The sequence below is a fragment of the Corvus hawaiiensis genome, chromosome 22 (assembly GCF_020740725.1).
Source record: "Corvus hawaiiensis isolate bCorHaw1 chromosome 22, bCorHaw1.pri.cur, whole genome shotgun sequence".
NCBI lineage: Eukaryota > Metazoa > Chordata > Aves > Passeriformes > Corvidae > Corvus > Corvus hawaiiensis.
Window position 1 is genome coordinate 7,989,667 of NC_063234.1, and position 17,432 is coordinate 8,007,098.

General features: G+C 59.1%; 2 protein-coding genes across 6 annotated transcripts in view; both read left to right on the forward strand.

The window, feature by feature from the left end:
* Positions 1-12,729, forward strand: part of FBXO42 (F-box protein 42) — a 48,092-nt gene extending 35,363 nt beyond the window's left edge. For both annotated transcript variants that reach the window (XM_048326615.1, XM_048326614.1), the window contains exons 5-10: positions 7,196-7,349; positions 8,268-8,378; positions 8,632-8,728; positions 9,576-9,632; positions 10,110-10,226; positions 10,359-12,729. In XM_048326615.1, the coding sequence (XP_048182572.1) occupies positions 7,196-7,349; positions 8,268-8,378; positions 8,632-8,728; positions 9,576-9,632; positions 10,110-10,226; positions 10,359-11,441 (1,619 nt within the window). In that variant the 3' untranslated portion in view covers positions 11,442-12,729. The remainder of the gene's footprint in view (positions 1-7,195; positions 7,350-8,267; positions 8,379-8,631; positions 8,729-9,575; positions 9,633-10,109; positions 10,227-10,358) is intronic.
* A 1,532-nt stretch (positions 12,730-14,261) lies between these two features.
* On the forward strand, positions 14,262-17,240 carry CPLANE2 (ciliogenesis and planar polarity effector complex subunit 2). Of its 4 annotated transcripts, none has more exons than XM_048326311.1 (6): positions 14,262-14,323; positions 15,075-15,188; positions 15,258-15,410; positions 15,708-15,832; positions 15,906-16,045; positions 16,953-17,240. In XM_048326311.1, the coding sequence occupies exons 2-6, from the start codon at positions 15,086-15,088 to the stop codon at positions 17,179-17,181; spliced, it is 750 nt and encodes a 249-aa protein (XP_048182268.1). In that variant the 5' UTR covers positions 14,262-14,323; positions 15,075-15,085; the 3' UTR covers positions 17,182-17,240. The 4 variants fall into 4 exon arrangements, with proteins under 4 accessions (XP_048182268.1, XP_048182267.1, XP_048182266.1 ...); XM_048326310.1 differs by having other exon boundaries at positions 14,287-14,323; positions 15,052-15,188; XM_048326309.1 differs by lacking the exon at positions 14,262-14,323 and having other exon boundaries at positions 14,699-15,188.
* The last annotated feature ends 192 nt before the right edge of the window (positions 17,241-17,432 follow it).

Below are 17,432 nucleotides of genomic sequence, written 5' to 3' on the forward strand. Positions count from 1 at the left end.
AGCATGTCCAATTTATTTCCTTTTCAGGAAAAGGCTCAAAACCCCGGAGCCACACACAGGGTTGTTGACACTGGTGGTGTCTCACATCTCATGAATGTGTTGAACCCCAGAGGGAGCTGATCCCTCCTTCCCGGGGCTGGTGCCGTCGTCCCGAGGCGTGGGAGGCACCCAGGGGTGATGGTTTCCCTGGACACAAACTCCCTGATCGTTTCATATCCAATTATTCCATTTTCCTGGGTCTCTGAGAGCACCCTCCCTCCTGGGCAGGTACCTCCCTGTCCATTGTGGGGTTTGTGGGATAAGACCCCGCTATCCCTTGGCTACACTGTCAGCTGGGAAGGAAAGGACAGGTCCTGCTTTTCCTTTGGAAAGAGCCTGCTGGGAGTTTCGGGCAGGCTGTGCTGACATCTATCGGCAAGAGCTCCTTCCAAGACAGCCCAGCCTTTGCCTTGAGGACTCAATCCAGCAGGATTGCGTGTGTAATACTCGGGATTGAGCAGGCAGCATTCCCTGGGCAGTGTAATCCATACCCAGCACGATGTACCTTCCAAGCCTCTCCAAATCCTGGCGCTCCATAGCCCGATTTTAATCTTTTCCCCAAGCATCTGCTGTAAAGCTCTCGCAGAACGGGGCAGGCACGCGGAATGACAGAGCACTGGCTCGTGCTTGTCTGCACTCCAAAGGTGGATTTGGATTCCTGAACATGAAATATTCAGTGAGTTTGGCGTTCAGGGCTGGAATTACTGGAATGAGGGAGAAAAGTGCTTCCCTGGCGAGGAGGGAGCGAAGTTCAGGAACCGATGGATTGAAAATGGGAATAAAGGGGGAGACAGCGAGGGAGGGGAGTGCGAAGAGCTGGACTGAATATCCCTCTCTGCGCTGGGAATTTCAGTGGGAAGATGCTGGGGTTTCAGTAAATAACTGCTGTCCTTGCAGCAAACATTGGGAGGAGCGAAGCCCTGGCTCTTCCCAGGCTTTTTGCACTTCCTCCCTCTGACTGCATCCAGGAGTTGTTGTGGATTCCCCATCCCTGGAACTGTCCAAGGCCAGGCTGGACAGGGCTTGGAGCAACCTGGGACAGTGGAAGGTGTCCCTGCCATGGCAGGGGGTGGAATGGGATGAGCTTTCAGGTCCCTTCCATCCCAAACCATTCCAGGATTCTCTGGCTGTGCCCGCAGGGTGCTCTTTAGAGGATAGTTGAGGTTTGGAGCCCCGTGGTAGCTGTAACCTCACCGAATTACACAGCAGCCATTTCCTGGAACACCACTCATTTTGGGATTCTCCGACGTCGGGGCGGCCGCCGCCGCCTGCCTCGCGCTGCGGGAAACGATCCGGGAGCGAAAAGTGCGGAGCTCAGCAGGGCTGGGACGCATCCCCGCTATCCCACACCGACCTCATCCCTGCCCTGCAATTACCCGCTCCTCAGGGCGCTGGGGAGCCCGATCCAGCAATTCCCATCCCTTCCCTCGCCTCCTGGAGGGAAGACAAGCGGCAGGAGCTGCTCATCCCTTTATCTGGGAGCGCTGAGCTCTTTCATTGCGCCGGGGCTGATTTGGGGAGGTGTCTGTGGAGAAGTGTGATTTGGAGAAGTCTGTGGGGCAGTGTCACTGCAGGGGGAATAGAAACACGAGCGTGGAAGCAGGGAGAGGTGGATAATTGAGATTCCGCCCACAGAGAGAGGGAACGGAGGCTTGTGCAAGAGCAGCACCTCGGTGCAGGGCCAAATCCGCCTTTCCCAAAGGATGATTGCGAAGCGTGACCTCACCCCGCGGAGCACCCGGCACCTCGGGGCGATGCTGCCGGGGAGGAGGGCACAGGGTGTATCCCAATAAAGCCTCTCCTGCAGCGTGGAGGTGCGGGAATTGCGGCAGGAATCACGGCGATCCCCGTTCGCAGCTGTTGGCAGATAAGAGGCCGAGCCCGGAGCGTTCTGGCGCGGTTATCTCGGGACTGTTTGCTCAATTGCTGCATAAGGACATTTTTGCCAGGCATTAGCACAGAGTGACTCAGTAAATCCAGTTGCGCAGGGTTCAGAGGGCACTGCCTCTCCTTTTCCACAGCTTTATCGGAGCGGCAGCACCTCAGAAACGCCGGGGTTAAAAAAATACCCACGGGGACCTTGCAAAAGCACAGAGGTGACTGAGCCTCCCCGGGGTTCTGCTCCACCGCCCAGAGATTGCGAGAAACCAAAGCTTCGCTTCCACACCGGGGTTTGACCGGGCTTGTACCACAATCCCCAGTCACTGCAGGGTGGAAATCCCACACTGGGAGCGCAGTGGGAATTCTGTCTGCGTGTCACCGTCGGGGGGTTGCTGACGTGCCCCCCAAAATAAACTCGGGATATTCCCCCCCCGCCCTCCCGAGAGGTTATTTGTGCCTGCAGAGGAGACAAATCGGATCTTGTTCAGTTTTTCCTTAAAACTCCTGCGAGGCTGAATTCCTGTCTGCTTCCCAGCATGGAATTTGGGGTTTTTCTGGAAGGGAACACTAAATTGCCTGTGGTTTTGGTAAGGGAAGATGATACTTCTGTGGCTTTGAAAGGCTCTAAGGTTTAGGCAGGCCCGGTCAGAACTGATCCAGAACATGTTCGTAATCCCAGTGCTCTGTTTTAGACGTTTTGGGAATAAAAACAGGTGAACGTCAGATGCTGGATCCGAGGCAGCTGAGCAGAGTCCTCAGTGTTGGGTTTGACTTCGGCGTGCAGCAGGCCGAGGGGACGTCTGCTCTTCCCACGGGAGTTCTCCTTTGGCGTCTCCCAAACCCAGTGTTAGTGCTGGGATCGCTGGGATGCTCGTCCTCCTCCGGCCTCCGGACTGCTGCTCACCAGCCTGTCCTCTTCCCTTTGGGAAACCTGGCGGGGATTCGGATGAGTCTGCTGACTGCCATGGAAAAATCCCAGCTGGCCTGGGAAGCAGAGGGATTTGTTATTTTTTTCCTTCTGCGGTTTTGCTTCCGGTTGAAGGGGAAAGATTTGGGGATTTCACGCTGTCACACAAGTTTGGGATGGAGCTCTGTGAGGTGGGATGTAGTCAGGGATCCCTCAGCTGGCGTGGATGATGGTGCCAGGGTGGATGAGGGTTGTGGATTGGAAACTGGAATTTGAAAATCCAGGTCCAGACTAAAAGCTGGACTAAAAACCAGCCCCTGGATGCAGCTCTGCTGCTGCCTGAGCATGGAAACACAAATCTCCTGGTGGGCAGGGCTGGATCTGATTTGGAACAACTCGGTGTGCAAAACAGGCACCATCCTGCCTTGGAAAGAAGTGTCCAAGGCCAGGCTGGACGGGGCTTGGAGCAGCCTGGGACAGTGGAAGGTGTCCCTGCCCAGGGCAGGGGGTGGAATGGGATGAGCTTTAGGGTCCTTCCAACCCAAACCATTCCAGGATTCCTGTGAAAGGACAGCCCCGAGCCCTTCCCAGGAATGGTTTCCTATACCTTTGGAGTGCAGATTGCAGGTGGCTTTTGAACCTGGGAGCTTGAATTCCTTCGCACCTTGAAATCCATGGGGTGCTGGAGCAGCTCCCTTTAATTTCTCAGCTTTGAAATTGGACACTTGGCCTTGGTTATCCGGGTGTTCCGTGGAAATCCGATCGGCCACGATGGTGGCCATCGGCTCCCTGAGGAATGCACCAGACCCAGCAAAAACAGCTCGTGGTCGCAGCTCTCATCTCATCCATCTCCAGAATTAAAACTCCTCGGTATTTATCCCCTTGACACAACTCTTCCCGTGGCTTCCCTTCCCCCCAGGTCAGTCCCAACCCTTGGCCCCCCTCCGGCCCCTCCTGCAGAATATTCCGCCAAGCCCCATCGACCTGAACCGATCCTTCCACGGGGCAATCCCGGCAGGTAACCACAGGGGGACCATTTCTGTTCCCCACTCCAGCTTTTTTTGGAGTCTCTCGGGCCTGCACCTCCCAGAGTAAAAGGCGGGTCTGGCACTCCGTGTCCCACATGCCCTTCCAGCCAGGCTTTTTCCTTTGTTCCCATTAATCTCCGCGCGTGCGGCTCCGGTGGCTTTACAGGGCTGGATAACTGGGTTTTAAAAACTGCTTATAAGGGCAGATCCGCCCCAGATAAAGCACCCAGAGCTCGTGTCGGGAGCGATCAGAGGCTGGCATCTCTTTTCCAAACATCCGTGGAAGCCGGAGATCTTTGGTTGGTTGGTTTTTCGGCTTTGCAAGCCAGGAAAATCCATCAGCTGGGAAGAAAATAGCTCAGCCCAGCTCCTCATGCCGGCCGAAAGAACAGCGTCAGCTGTGCAGGGATGGGGCCTGCTGTGCTCAGGAGGAGTTAATTGTGCTACACCCTCGGCCCGCTGGAGCCTTTATCCCTGAGAAAGGATAACCTGGATGCTGGGCTGGATGGTGTTAGCGGGGCGGGGAGCTCGGAAACGCAGCCGGGTGCCCACCGGGACCAGTGGGAACCAGTGCAGTTAATTAACGAGGTTCTGATGGCTCCTCAGCCCGACCCATGTGCGATCCCGGAGAGGATCCCGTGTGTTCCTGGGAGCCTTTGAAGGGCCGCTCCCACCTCCCACATCCTCCAGAGGGCTCGGACTTTGAGCAGGTTCTCCTCACAGGGCCCCAGCGCATCCCTTTGATGTCCCTCTGTCCCGGGCTCCTCCGCATGCCTGAGTCCTGAAGTCACAAAGCTGCCGGTGCCTTCCCCATTCCGGCGGCTCCCTCGGGATGTTCCTGCCCTTCCCGAGGACCGCAGCACCCAGCAGCTCTCCCCTGCTTTAGGGATAAACAGCATTAATTCTCCAGATTTCCACGTGTTCCTGCTCCAGCACCAGATCCTGGAGATGCTTGTGGTGCATCTCATCCACAGGTATCCCAGTTTGGCGGCAGGAAGGGGCTTTGAGAGGCCAGCACTTCTTTGACTTGTAAAATGCAGAGTTGTCCTGCACTGCAGAGTGAAACCCGGCTCATTTACATCCGTATAATGTCCAATAACAGGCAAAGCTTCCTGAAAAACCGGGGCTGGCCTCTGCCCTGGGCTGTTTGCACGGCTCTGACTCACTTGGGAATTGTCTCCGTGGCTGAGGCCGGGGTTGACCTTCAGGTTACAGCAGTGGGAGGGTGCCTTTCCTCACTGCTCCATCCCAGACCTTCCTGAGCAAGGTGCCAACGTTTTTCCATCCTGGAACAACTCTAGCTACCCCTTTTTGTTTAAAAATAGCCCAATTTAACCCCAGCACCTTGTGGCATCCCTGGCCACAAGGATGTTTCGTTGTGATGCCAGGCTCGGGAGAAAAACTTTCTGCACTGCCAGGGAATTATTTAGGCTGGAAACTTGCTGGTGTGGGTTAATGAATTGCACACATGGAACGAGCCAGGAAAACTGGAATTCAGGAACAAGGAGTAACCAAATGTGACCCTCGCCAGCATCCCGTCCTCACAGAGACCTTGGTGCAGCTCTGGCCACACGTGACCCTGCATTAAGTGCTTCCTGCAGAGCTGTATTCCCATTTTTCCCTCACCTCCATGTGGCTGAGGGCAGCAGAACGCTCTGTCTCTGGGGAAGGGCTCAGGGACACCATGGCCATCTCTGCATCAGGCCAGGGGCTGCTTTTTGCTGGGCTCTTCCCTCCCAGCACCTGGAGCCCATCGCGATGCAACTGCTTCCCTCAGCTGCAACGTCCGAAAATAGCTGCTCTGGTTTCTTTTAAAAATAGTCTGTTCTGGGTGTCATTCCCTGCTAAAAATGTGTCTCCAAGTCCTGCTGGGACAGGGGAGGGGACAGAGGCCGGCTCGGAGCATCGGCTGTTTCGGAGAGGTGACGGTGCCGCCGTGGGCACGTGTGAGCTGTGCCCTTGAGCTGCCCCGTTCCCAGAGCCGGGCACGGAGCCGTGGGGCTGGGATGGAGATTTCAGGATTGTTTGGAAAGAGTGACTGCCGAGGTGGAGGAATGTGCCGGGCGCTGGTGACCGCTGTGGGAAGGAGGATGCTCGGAGTCAGCCGGGCTGGAGAGGCTTTAGCTGTTCCTGGGAAGCAGCTCAACACCTCGCACATCAGCAGGGTGGTGACACAGCACCTCTGGCTCCTGGGACAGGCAGGCATTGGAATTTTGCAGTGGATCGTGGCCGATTTCCCAGCATAAATTCACAGGGATCGAATCCTCTGATGGTTGCTCCTGCCAAGGGCTTTCTGGCATTGGGGCTGCTCCTGCTCCGAGCTGGTTAAGAACCATAAAATCTCAGAATGGTTTGGGCTGGGAGGACCTTAGAGCTCGTCTCATTCCAACCTCCTTCCACAGACAGGGACATCCTCCACAGGAATCCCAGAATCCCAGAATGGTTTGGGCTGGGAAGATCTTAAAAGACCTTAAAGCTCATCTCATTCCAACCTCCTTCCGTGGGCAGGGACACCTCCCACTATCCCTGGGTGCTCCAAGCCCCGTCCAGCCTGGCCTTGGACACTGCCAGGGATGGAGCAGCCACAGCTGCTCTGGGATGTGGTGTCCAGGGGCCACAGGAGCAGCTGGAGGTTGAGAGGTGAGCTCAGGAAAACCCTTGGGATACACAGACTAGTCGGAGCACAGCAAATCCCAATGGCACCGAGCCCAGGAGGTCACATTGTCCTTGTGCAGGTCCTGCTCAGGAGCCCCCTGGCCCCTGCAGAGCCTTTTGAAGCTCAAAGAAGCCACACAAAAAGGTTTTCCATGATTTTTAGAGCAGCTCTGCATCCTGCAGACTCGAGGAATGACTTCATTCACACCCAGAGCGCTCAGGGCTTCCTCCTCAAACCCAGGGTTCAGTGTGAGCACCCAATACATCTTCCACGAGCCGCTCCGGGTGCCTTGGGATTGTCTCCCTTCTCCCTCCTTCCTTGGGGAGAGACGTTCCGAGGTATTTGGAGGTAATTATTGCTTTTATTCGGCGCTGAAGCAGTAATTTGGAGTGATACGCTGGAAAACCGGCAATTTCCTGCCAGTGAGTGACAGATGTTGTGCTGTGTTTGAGATGTGCTTTCAGGCTCCTACTAATTACCATGACACAAATTGGCAGGAGTTTTCTTCCCAGGCTCCCAGCTCGAATTTTGCTCTAATTTTTTTCTTTTTTTTTTTTCCCGTTGTTTTCATTTTTTTTTAGAAAGGTGGAGTCTCTGCGTTGTGACACTTCGGGAAGAGACGATGCGCAGTTGGGGGCTTGTGTTCAAATGTGGTTTTCTTAACTTTTCCTCCCTCCCTGCCAGGTTCCTACCCCTCTCCCAAGGCTGGGGCCACTCTGGTGGTCTACAAGGACTTGCTGGTGCTTTTTGGGGGGTGGACCCGGCCGAGCCCTTACCCCCTGCACCAGCCCGAGAGGTTCTTCGATGAGATCCACACCTACTCCCCCTCCAAAAACTGGTAAGAGCAGGCTTTGATCTTGGAAAAATGGCTCTGGAATGCAGCTGGAGGAATGCCTGGGAAGCTGTGCGTGGTCCTGGTTTCCCAGGTGTGTCTCTAACGCTCTTTCTGAAACAAAAAAAGGCACGCAAGCGCAGCCGGGCTGAGGACAGGGTGCTGCCAAGCACCTCGTGGGTGCTGGTTGCTTCCGTAACGCTCTGGACTTGTACCTAAATATTCCAGACTGCCTGAGCATCCCCATCCAGGTGGGAAACCTGGGTGTTCTAAATGCCTAATCGCTTTGGCTGGGAGCACTGAGGTGTTTCTGAGAGAAGCCTGAAGTGCTGGAGGTCTTGTTTTTAGTGGTGATCCAAAACTCAGCTCCCTCAGGGAGATGTGATAAATCAGATTTCTCCATCATTTCAACCTCTGCCTTTACAGCTCCGGGCCTGGAGCATCCAGCAGTGTCCACGGAGCTGGCAGGAATTTTCCTTTCCCCTTTAAACACCATTTGGCTGATTTTAGACCCGGCTTTCTCACTGATCTTGTGTGTGAGAAGGAGAATGCTGTATCAAAGAGAAGGTTCCGGCTCCTCCTGCACTTAGAACTTTTCATCCTCCCAAGTATCAATTATCCAGTGCACTCTGGGCAGTGTCGTTACAACTCTGTAATTAAACCTCCTGGAAAGAATTCGAGGCAAACTTAATTGGAAGGGGAGATGTTCCCAACTTGGCCATGGGACTTGGTCATGCCTTAAAAATGTTTAGCACATTGGGATTTCTAATTAGTTTCATTGCTGTTTGGATATTTGGAGGTTTTCCCTGTGGTTTTCCCCTGTGATGTGTTCTTGAGGACTTCGCAGGCCACTGGGGTTTTTTGTTTGGCCTTTCATCCAGTGTTTTCCTTCATTGGGGAATGTCTTCCTGCCTCTTTTCCCAGGTGGAACTGCATCATGACCACCCACGGCCCCCCTCCCATGGCAGGACACTCCTCCTGTGTCATCGAGGACAAAATGATCGTTTTTGGGGGCTCCCTTGGATCTCGGCAGATGTAAGTTTGGGGTGAGGGTGTCTGGCAAGTGCCCCTGTGAGCCAGGAGGGGGTTGGGATGGTCCTGGGGTCACCCATGAGGAATTTTCTGCAAGATACTGGGGTCTGCCCACTGCCTTAGCACACCCTTCGCCGCTTGCAGCAAATCCCAAGGTTCCAGCCTGCAAAAATCCCAATTCTGCCATAAAACAGCCCTGAGCCCGAGTTCCACGTCCCTGGTTGTATCCTCAGCCCGTGTTGTCTCATCCCTGCAGGAGCAACGACGTCTGGGTGCTGGATCTGGAGCAGTGGGCTTGGTCCAAGCCCAGCATCTCCGGGCCCAGCCCTCACCCGCGTGGGGGCCAGTCCCAGGTGAGCTCAGCCAGAGAGAAACCAGGCACGGCCTCGCTGCAGCTGCAGGCAGCTCTGCACAGGTTCCTTCCCGAGCTACCTGCGGAGCCCTTCCCGCCGGGCCCTCTTCCCTCTCGCTGTGGGCACACTCCCTATCTCCCCAGTGACTCAGAGCTCTAATGAACAAATTGCTGTTTTACCCCACTCATCCCCCGTGGCGTCTCAGATCAATGGAGAGGCAGCACAGCCTGGTTTGGCTCCGGGCCCTGCTGATGGCTCCGCTCTCCCAATCCCGGGATCGAGGGACTCGGGATTGCTCCCACTCCACGCACGGCTCTGGCGGCGCCTGCCCAGGGCAGGGAGCTCGTGGCTGTCACTTGGCCTGATGCAGGTGTCCTCATCTGGGAGGATGGTCAGTGATTCCCAGAGCGTGGCTGGTCCCAGCAGGGCACCCAGCAGGGCTCGGATGGGCCGTGCCGGAACGTGCCTTTCCATGCCCTGGGAAAGGAGCCCGCGGGGATCTCTCGCCCACCAGCAGCACTGATCAGACGCTGCTGCCAGCACCTGCCCTCCCAAACAAACCCTCCCCCTCCCCTCTCCCTGCAGAGGGGCGTGGGGTCCCTGGTGCTTTGAGGAGGGCAATTGCTCCCCCCGGTGAGAGGAACTGGTTTGGGACAAGGAGTGGGATGAGCCCTGCATCCCGCTCTGCCCCGGGCCCGGCAAAACCGGCTCCATCCCAGCTCCACTCCTCGTCCCGGGGCACACGGAGCCCAGCAGCACCCGTGCAGCTGAGAACCTGCCCCTCTCTGCCCTTGGAGGCCTGGCCAAAAATCCTTCCCGGGCTGAAACTCTCCTTTGTCCCCTCCAGATCGTGATAGACAACGAGACCATTTTAATCCTCGGAGGCTGCGGGGGTCCCAATGCGGTGAGTACCCTGGGGGAGCAGGGACACCGACATCTCCCTGTCACCTGGGGGCTGGATTTGGGATGGGGGGACTCTGCACGTTGGTGGCATTTTATTCCTCAAATCTGGGCGCCCGCCCGGTAGGTTTCCCAGAGAAGCTGTTTAGCTGTTGCTGGAGCTGCTTTAATTAATAAAAATCACCCCAGGCGCTCTCTGAGCAGCTCCCTGGGTTCACTGAGGCTCATCAGGATGAGCCCTGACTTTGCCCTGGGACACCAGATGGAAATGAAGGGATTTATCCGTGGCCACAGTGGGGTGTGGTCACTCATGGGCCATCAGCTCCTGACCTGGCTCAGCATCCTCTGTCTGCAGCAGCAAAGCACCACTCCCACCATCGCCCTGATGAGATGAGCCAGCAGCAAACTGGGCTCCTAAACCTCAGCCTGGGCTCCTGAACCCCAGACCAGACTCCTGAATCTGTCACCCTTCCCTTCCCAGCTGTTCAAAGACGCCTGGCTGTTGCACATGCAGGCCAACCCCTGGACGTGGCAGCCGCTCAAGGTGGAGAACGAGGACCACGGAGCCCCGGAGCTGTGGTGCCATCCCGCGTGCAGGGTACGGACACCGCGGGGTCCCCGCTCCCTCACAGACACCCCTCCATCTTTATTCCGTGCCCAAAACGCTCCATCACCGCTTCTCCCCAGCACAAAGGGTCATCCTGGCGTCTGTTCCCTGCTCTCTCCACAGGTGGGACAGTGCGTCGTGGTCTTCAGCCAAGCTCCCAGCGGGAGAGCCCCGCTGAGCCCCAGCCTGAACTCGCGCCCCTCTCCCATCAGCGCCACGCCGCCCGCCCTGGTGCCCGAGACGCGGGAATACCGCTCCCAGTCTCCCGTCAGGAACACGGACGAGGCTCCCTGCGTCAACGGCCGCTGGGGCACCCTGCGGCCCCGCAGGCAGACGCCGTCGGGCTCCCGGGAGGGCAGCCTGTCCCCGGCCAGAGGGGACAGCTCCCCGGTGCTCAACGGCGGCACCGTGTCCCCCGGAGCGGCGCCAGCCGGCGGGGCCTCCCTGGACAGCCCCGTGCAGGTCCTGTCCCCCAGCACCCCCTCGGCCGCCGAGGGATTCGACCTCAAGGTGGGGCTGGCCCTGGCGCCGCGCCGGGGCTCGCTGCCGGAGCAGAGGGATCTGCGCCTGGCCTCCGTCGAGCTGAGCTGGGAGCAGAAGCCCACGTCCCTCCTGTGCCAGCTGGACGGCGCGGAGGGCAGGACAGCGGGCACACGGAACCCCCCGGAGCACACCAACGGCATCCACACCCCGCCCCACGCCGCCGCCGCCCTGCCCGGGGCCGTGTCCCCCGGCGCGCTGCGCCGCAGCCTCGAGGCCGTCAAAGCCCTCTCCTCCAAGGCCGCCTCGGCCTCGGCCGCGCTGAGCCCTCCCCTGGCGTCGTCCCCGGGGTCCCCGGGCGCCGAGCCGGGCTCGGCACGGCCGGGCGCTGCCCAGGGCGAGGGGCACTCCCTGCCCCCCATCGCCCGGCGCCTCGGGCACCACCCGCCGCAGTCGCTGAACGTGGGCAAGCCGCTGTACCAGAGCATGAACTGCAAGCCCATGCAGATGTACGTGCTGGACATTAAGGACACCAAGGAGCAGGGACGAGTCAAGTGGAAAGTGTTCAACAGCAGCTCCGTGGTGGGGCCGCCCGAGACCAGTTTACACACGGTGGTGCAAGGCCGAGGGGAGCTGATCATATTCGGTGGCCTCATGGACAAGAAACAAAACGTCAAATATTACCCCAAAACAAATGCCTTGTACTTTGTGCGAGCAAAGAGATAATGCGGCCCCCGCCCGCCACCGCCACCCGTCCCCTCCGTCCCGCGGCTCTTCCTCCTTCCCGAGCCCTCTTCCCGACACGCAGGCATTCAAACTGTGAATTAGGGAGCAGGAAACCAATAAAAGTCCAAGCAAACCCTCCAGCGCTGCCCCGACAGTTCCCAGTAAGACCCCAGTTGAGCGAGTCGTGTTTACAGGTGGGGAAGGACCCGAGGATTTGGGGTGAGCGGCCAGGGAATTCTGCCAGCCAGGATGATCCTCGTGGGTTTATTTCCCGAGCGTTTGCAAGTCTTGGTCTCTCCAAAACTCCTCGTGGGTTGTGAGTAGAAGTGGTTTTATAGGAATAGCCCAAATTCCAGCGGGCAGGAGTCTGTTAGCTTGATTAATTCCATGCTCAACTCCATCAGGAAAACAGCAGCAATATCCCACTGGGAATCTCCCGGCGCTGCCAGCCTTTGCTCGACACAAACACGATGCCTTTTTATTTTGCCTCTCACCTGCCGCTCTCATCCCTGTCCTCCAGGCAGGACCAAAAGGAGGAGGAAAGGACTTTTTTTTTGTGTCATAATGCCAAAAATCTTGATTGTTAGCATCCCTCCTCTCCCTGCCCTGCTGGATCAGGCTTCAGGATCAGCCCCGATCCCAGCTGACCAGCAAAAAGTACCCTGAGAATCCCGTTATTCCCCTAAAACTGAGAGAATTGGCTGCCAATTCCCTTCTAGACTTAAAGGTTTCATTCCACTCGATGGCCCAAACCTGTTCAAGGCCGAACCAGCCCCTCGGAGCCTGGGAACAGGGTGGGTTTTCCAGGGAAAAGGATGGATACTGGTGAATCTGAGGGCAGCCTCGATGCAGTGACTTCGCCTCATCTTTGCACGTGCCTCCTTCCGCAAAGATTAAATCCAAATCCGAAGGGATTGAACCTGTGCGTCCTTCTGGGACAACCCCCCTCCTTCCCTGTCCCCTCCAAAGGGGGGGAAAACGGGGCAGATTCTGCCAGGTTTTGGTCAACAACCTCCAGCACCCTAAAAACAGGGAACCCTCCCCACGCCGGCAGCGCCATGATGTGGTCCCTTCTTCCCGATTTTTTTTTGTCCTCCATTCCCACTGAGCTTTTTGCCGGTCGGAGCCTTAAATCCCATCCCAGCCGCGTGGGGATGGGGAGGGGTTTGCTTCACCCGCGGCGTTTCCACCTCTGTAAATAAATCCCTCGTCGAATCCCACCTCTGCCATTCATCCCAAAACGATTCGATTTGTCCTAAGGGAAAGCAAAACGCAATTTTTTTCCCCCCAAAAAAACCCAAACCCAAACCTCAGGAGCACCTTGAGTGAGCTGTGGAATATTCCTTCTCCAAGCGTGGCCGCGGGGAAGGCGGTCGAGGCTTCGGCATCGATTCCCACGTCCCCTTTGCATGTTTTTTGTCATCCATCCCCAAAAAATGAGTCCAGACCGGGGATGGATGGCGCCTTGATGTCCTTCTCCCTCCGGAGCATCCCCCAGGGGTGTTCTCCCGACGTTTACATCCTCCCCCGCTCCCGGGGTCCCAGCGAGCGGCCGATAAACGCATGTTCTGTGCCGTTAACGAGAGATCCACCCCACATTCCGATCCCTGCCCCCCGAACCCCGCGGGAGCCGCTGGTGCTGTGAGCGAGGTGTCCCCCCCGCCACTCAGGTGTCCCCCGCCGGCATTCCCGGGCCGAGCGCAGGAGTGGGAAGCGATTCCGGTGAAACTTAAAATCTTGTGTACATTTGGGGGGGGGTTCATGGGGGTCCCTCCCCCCCATCCCGACGAATTTTTAGTGGTTTAACAAATAAAAAGGAAAAGAAGCGGATGGTTGGTGCATTTGGGGAGGGGCGGGGTGGGAATGACGTGGAGGGGAATTTCCTGCTGTGCTTTCCACAGGTTTGGGGGTGAAAGGGGGGGTTTGGGGTCTTTTTGGGTAAGAAAAGGGAAATATTTGTGCCAGGGGATGTTGGAGCCGTGGAGGGGGAAAGAGGGACACAGGGAATTTGGGACTCTAAAGCCTCCTGGAGCCAGAAATTGGGGATGGGGACCCCAAAGCTTGTTGGGGTTGGAAACTGAGGAGCCTAAATCCTGTTGGAGCTGGGAATTCAGGGATCCCAAACCCTCTTTGGGATGGAAATTGGGGATTGGAACCCCAAAGCCTGCCAGGGCTGGGAACTGGGGATGGGGAGCCCAGGTCCTGCCGGGGTTGGGAATTAGGGATGGGGACCCCAAAGCCTGTCAGCACTGGGAACTGTGGACACCAAACCTTGTTAGGGATGGAAATTGGGAACGGGGATCCCAAAGACTGCTGGAGATGGTAACTGGGATGGTAACTGGGGATGCCAATGCCTCTCAGCAGTGGGAACTGGAAACCCCAAAACCTTTTGGGGCTGAAAACTGGGGATAGGGACCCCAAAGCCAGCTGGGGCTGGAAATAGGTGATGAGGACCCCAAATCGTGCCAGTGCTGGGAACTGGGGATCCCACAGCCTGTTGGAGATGGGGACCCTCGAGCCTGCTGGGGCTGGAAATTGCGACCCTCTGTCCTGTCAGTGTGGGGGAGATGCTGGACCCCAAAGCATTCCAGTGTCAGTAATTAGGGATGAGGGCTCCAAAGCCCGGGAAAACTGGCAGATGTGGACCTCACATCCCGCCAGTGCTGGTGATGAGGGACCCCAAACCATTCGAGTGCCAGTAATTTGGGATGGGGGCCCCGGAGCCGGGGGGGCTGGAGCTCGGGACCCCCCAAAACCCGCCGGGCCGGGGTCGCGCTGCGCGCCCCCCCGGGCCATCCGCGCACGCGCAGTTGTTGGGGGCGTGGCTTCCGTTGTGCCCCGCCCCTCCTCGTGACGTCACGGCGAGGCGGAAGCGGCCTCAGGTGAGCGGCGGGGCCGCGTCTTAAAGGGGGCGCGCGGGAAAATCGGTGTGGGGGGCAACACATGGGAGGGATTGGGGGGGCAGGGGGTCCGGGGAGGGGGACACGGGGCCGAATTCTTCCCCTCTTAAATGTTGTGGGGGCACGGAGTCACCTGGGTGGGCACAGAGCCCGTGGAGGTGTCAGGGACCCCATGAAGGAGTGCAGGGACTCCGTGTGGGGCTGTCAGGGACCCCCTGTGAGGACGGTGGGACGCTGAGGGGGGTCAGGGACCCCGAAGTGGGGCACAGGGATCCGAGAGGGGCAGGGGACCCATGGGAAGGTGGTGGGACCCGGTAGGGGGTGCAGGGGCCCCGGGGGTGGGGGGCAGGATCCTGCTGGGGGGGTCAGGGACCTTGTGATGGGGTGCAGGGGTCGCAGGGGGCGCAGAGACCCCCATGGTGGCGTCAGGAAACCCATGGGAGGGTGGTGGGACCCCAGAGAGGGACACAGGGACCCCAGAGAGGGCTTTGGGACGCCAGAGGCGAGTCAGGGATCCCATGGGAGGATGCAGGGACTCCATGGGGAGGGCACGGACCCCATGGAAGGGGGTCAGTCAGGGACCCCATCGGTGGTTCTGGGGACCCCATGGGAGGATGCTGGGCCTCAGGGGGATGTTTAGGGACCCCATGCAGGGGTGGGGTCAGAAGGGGACCCCACAGCTGCGGGGTGCAGTGGCCCCATGGGGGAAGGGGGGGCTCTTCCCGTCCCCCAGGTCTGGGGGCCATGGCAGAGCAGGCCCGGGAGCTGGAGCCGGGCTGGCTCCTGTCCCCCGCCGGCCGCCCCTACCTGGACTCCATCCTCCACAAGAACCAGCGGAGAGCGTTCGGTGAGTGCCCCCCGCGCCCCCCAGCACGGGCTGCCAGCCCCCCAGAGTCACCCTGAGCCCCCTGCCCAGGTCTGCTGGAGCGCCCGGCGCTGCCGCCCGCCCTGGCCGTGCCCACGGTCACCTACAAACTCTTCCTGGCGGGACGGAGCGGCGTGGGCAAGACGGCGCTGGTGGCCTGGCTGGGGGGGACCCCCGCGCCCCCCGCCCACCACGAGACCCTGGGTACGTCCTGGGGAGATTCCCCACGCCCCCCGCCCACCACCAGACCCTGGGGGGGATCCCCCACGCCCCCCGCCCACCAGGAGGCCCTGGGTACCCCCTGGGGGGATCCCCGCGCCCCCCGCCCACCACGAGACCCTGGGTACGTCCTGGGGGGGATCCCCCACGCCCCCCGCCCACCCCGAGACCCTGGGTACGTCCTGGGGGGATCCCCGCGCCCCCCGCCCACCAGGAGGCCCTGGGTACCCCCTGGGGGGGACGCGGGGTCCCCGCGGGTGACGGTGCCGCCTGTCCCCGCAGGGATCGAGGCCACCACGCTGTTCTGGCCGGCCAAGCCCCGCGCCAGCGGCCGCCCCGTCCTGTTCCAGCTGCACCTCTGGGACTGCGGCGACGGAGCGCTCAGGAAATTCGAGCATCTGCTGCCCGTGAGAGGGGGACACGTTTTGGGGTGGGGGACACATCCAGGACCCCGCGGTGAGGGGGTGTCCCCGTCCCCAGGCCTGCAAGGAGGAGGCGGATGCCGCCCTGTTCCTGTTCTCCTTCACGGACCGCGCGTCCTTCGAGGAGCTGCCGGCGCTCATGGGCCGCGTGCTGGGCCCCGGGGACCGCGGCCTCGTCAGGGTGGTCGTGGGCACCAAGTATCCTTTTGGGGTGTCTCCCTGGGGGGGTCACGGTACCCCACGGAGCGGGATTGCGCCCCCGGGGTTCTCAGCGCTTGGCATCACAGGGGCTGAGAACGGGCACACTTCGTTACACCGATGGATACCCCGACTCCTGATGATTTTGTCAGGGTTTTGGGGGTTTTCTTTAGGTGTTCCCTGCCCCTGTGTCCTCTCCCCCCCCCAAATGGGTTCGCACCCCCAGATTTCTCAGCGCTTGGTATCTCAGCGGGCTGAGAACGTGCACGACTCGCTACACCGATGGGTTCACAGCTCCTGCTTTAGGGGGTTTTGTAACCCTAGAGGAGATTTTTGGGGTGTTGGTGCCTCCCTTGACCCTGTGCCCCCCACCCCCCAAGCAGGTTTGCACCCCCAGATTTCAAACCACTCAGTGCCTCGTTCGGCTGAGAATGTTCAACACTCATTACATCGACGGGTCCTCAACTCCCATTGACTTTTTAGGGGGTTTTGGGGTTTTTTTTTGGGTCACAACTCCCGCTTATTTTCAGGGGGTTTGGGGGGGAGTTTTTGGGTCTCTCTTGACCCCCAAGCAGCTTCGCACCCCCAGATTTCTCAGCGCTTGTTATCTGAGCGGGCTGAGAACGTGCAACACTTCATTACACCAATGGATTCACGATTCCCATTTCTTTTTAGGTGCTTTCTGGGGGGATTTTTCGGGGTGTTGGTGTCTCCCTTGACCCCGTGTCCCCGCACAACCAGGTTTGCACCCCCAGATTTCAAACCCCTCAATCCCTGGGCAGGCAGAGAACACTCACACCTCATTACACCGATGGGTTTACAACTCCCGTTGAATCTTAGGTGGTTTTTGGGGGATTTTTCAGGGTGTTGCTGTTTCCCTTGACCCCGTGTCCCCTCCCCACCCCAGATTCGACCTGGCCCCACACGCGGCCGTGACGGAGGGGGACGTGAGGGCCTTCGAGGGGACGTGGGGGCTGCGGGTGCTGCGGGCGGGGGGAGCCCCGGGGGCCGGCGGGGCCCGGGCGGGGCTGGCCCGGGTCGCCCCTGTCCTGGACGCGCTGGTCGAGGGGCTCTGGCGGCGCGACCAAGTGACCGCCGGCATCACCCCGGGGGACAAGGGGGACCCCCCGATCTGAGCCCCCTCTTGGGGTGGGTTTGGGGGGCTGGGAGGGGTAAAGGTGCTCTTTTGCTAAAATCTGCGTTTTTCTATGAAAAAGATCCCCGGCTGGCTTGAGTCGTCCTATTCGGGGTTGGGATGGGGGTGCTGAGGGGCATGGGGGGACTGGGGGTGAATGGGGTGCCGGGGATTTGGGGTGCTGAGGGTAATGAAGATTTGGGGGTGCTGGGGGATTTGGGGTGCAGTGGGATCCTGGGGATGGGATGGGGG

Bases quoted from the DNA above. Each gene is read 5' to 3' on its own strand.
- CPLANE2 (XM_048326309.1), top strand. From the start codon at position 14,948: ATGGGAGGATGCTGGGCCTCAGGGGGATGTTTAGGGACCCCATGCAGG. The intron at 15,833-15,905 runs GTGAGAGGGGGA...CCCCGTCCCCAG, and splicing joins AATTCGAGCATCTGCTGCCC to GCCTGCAAGGAGGAGGCGGA. The intron at 16,046-16,952 runs GTATCCTTTTGG...TCCCCACCCCAG, and splicing joins AGGGTGGTCGTGGGCACCAA to ATTCGACCTGGCCCCACACG.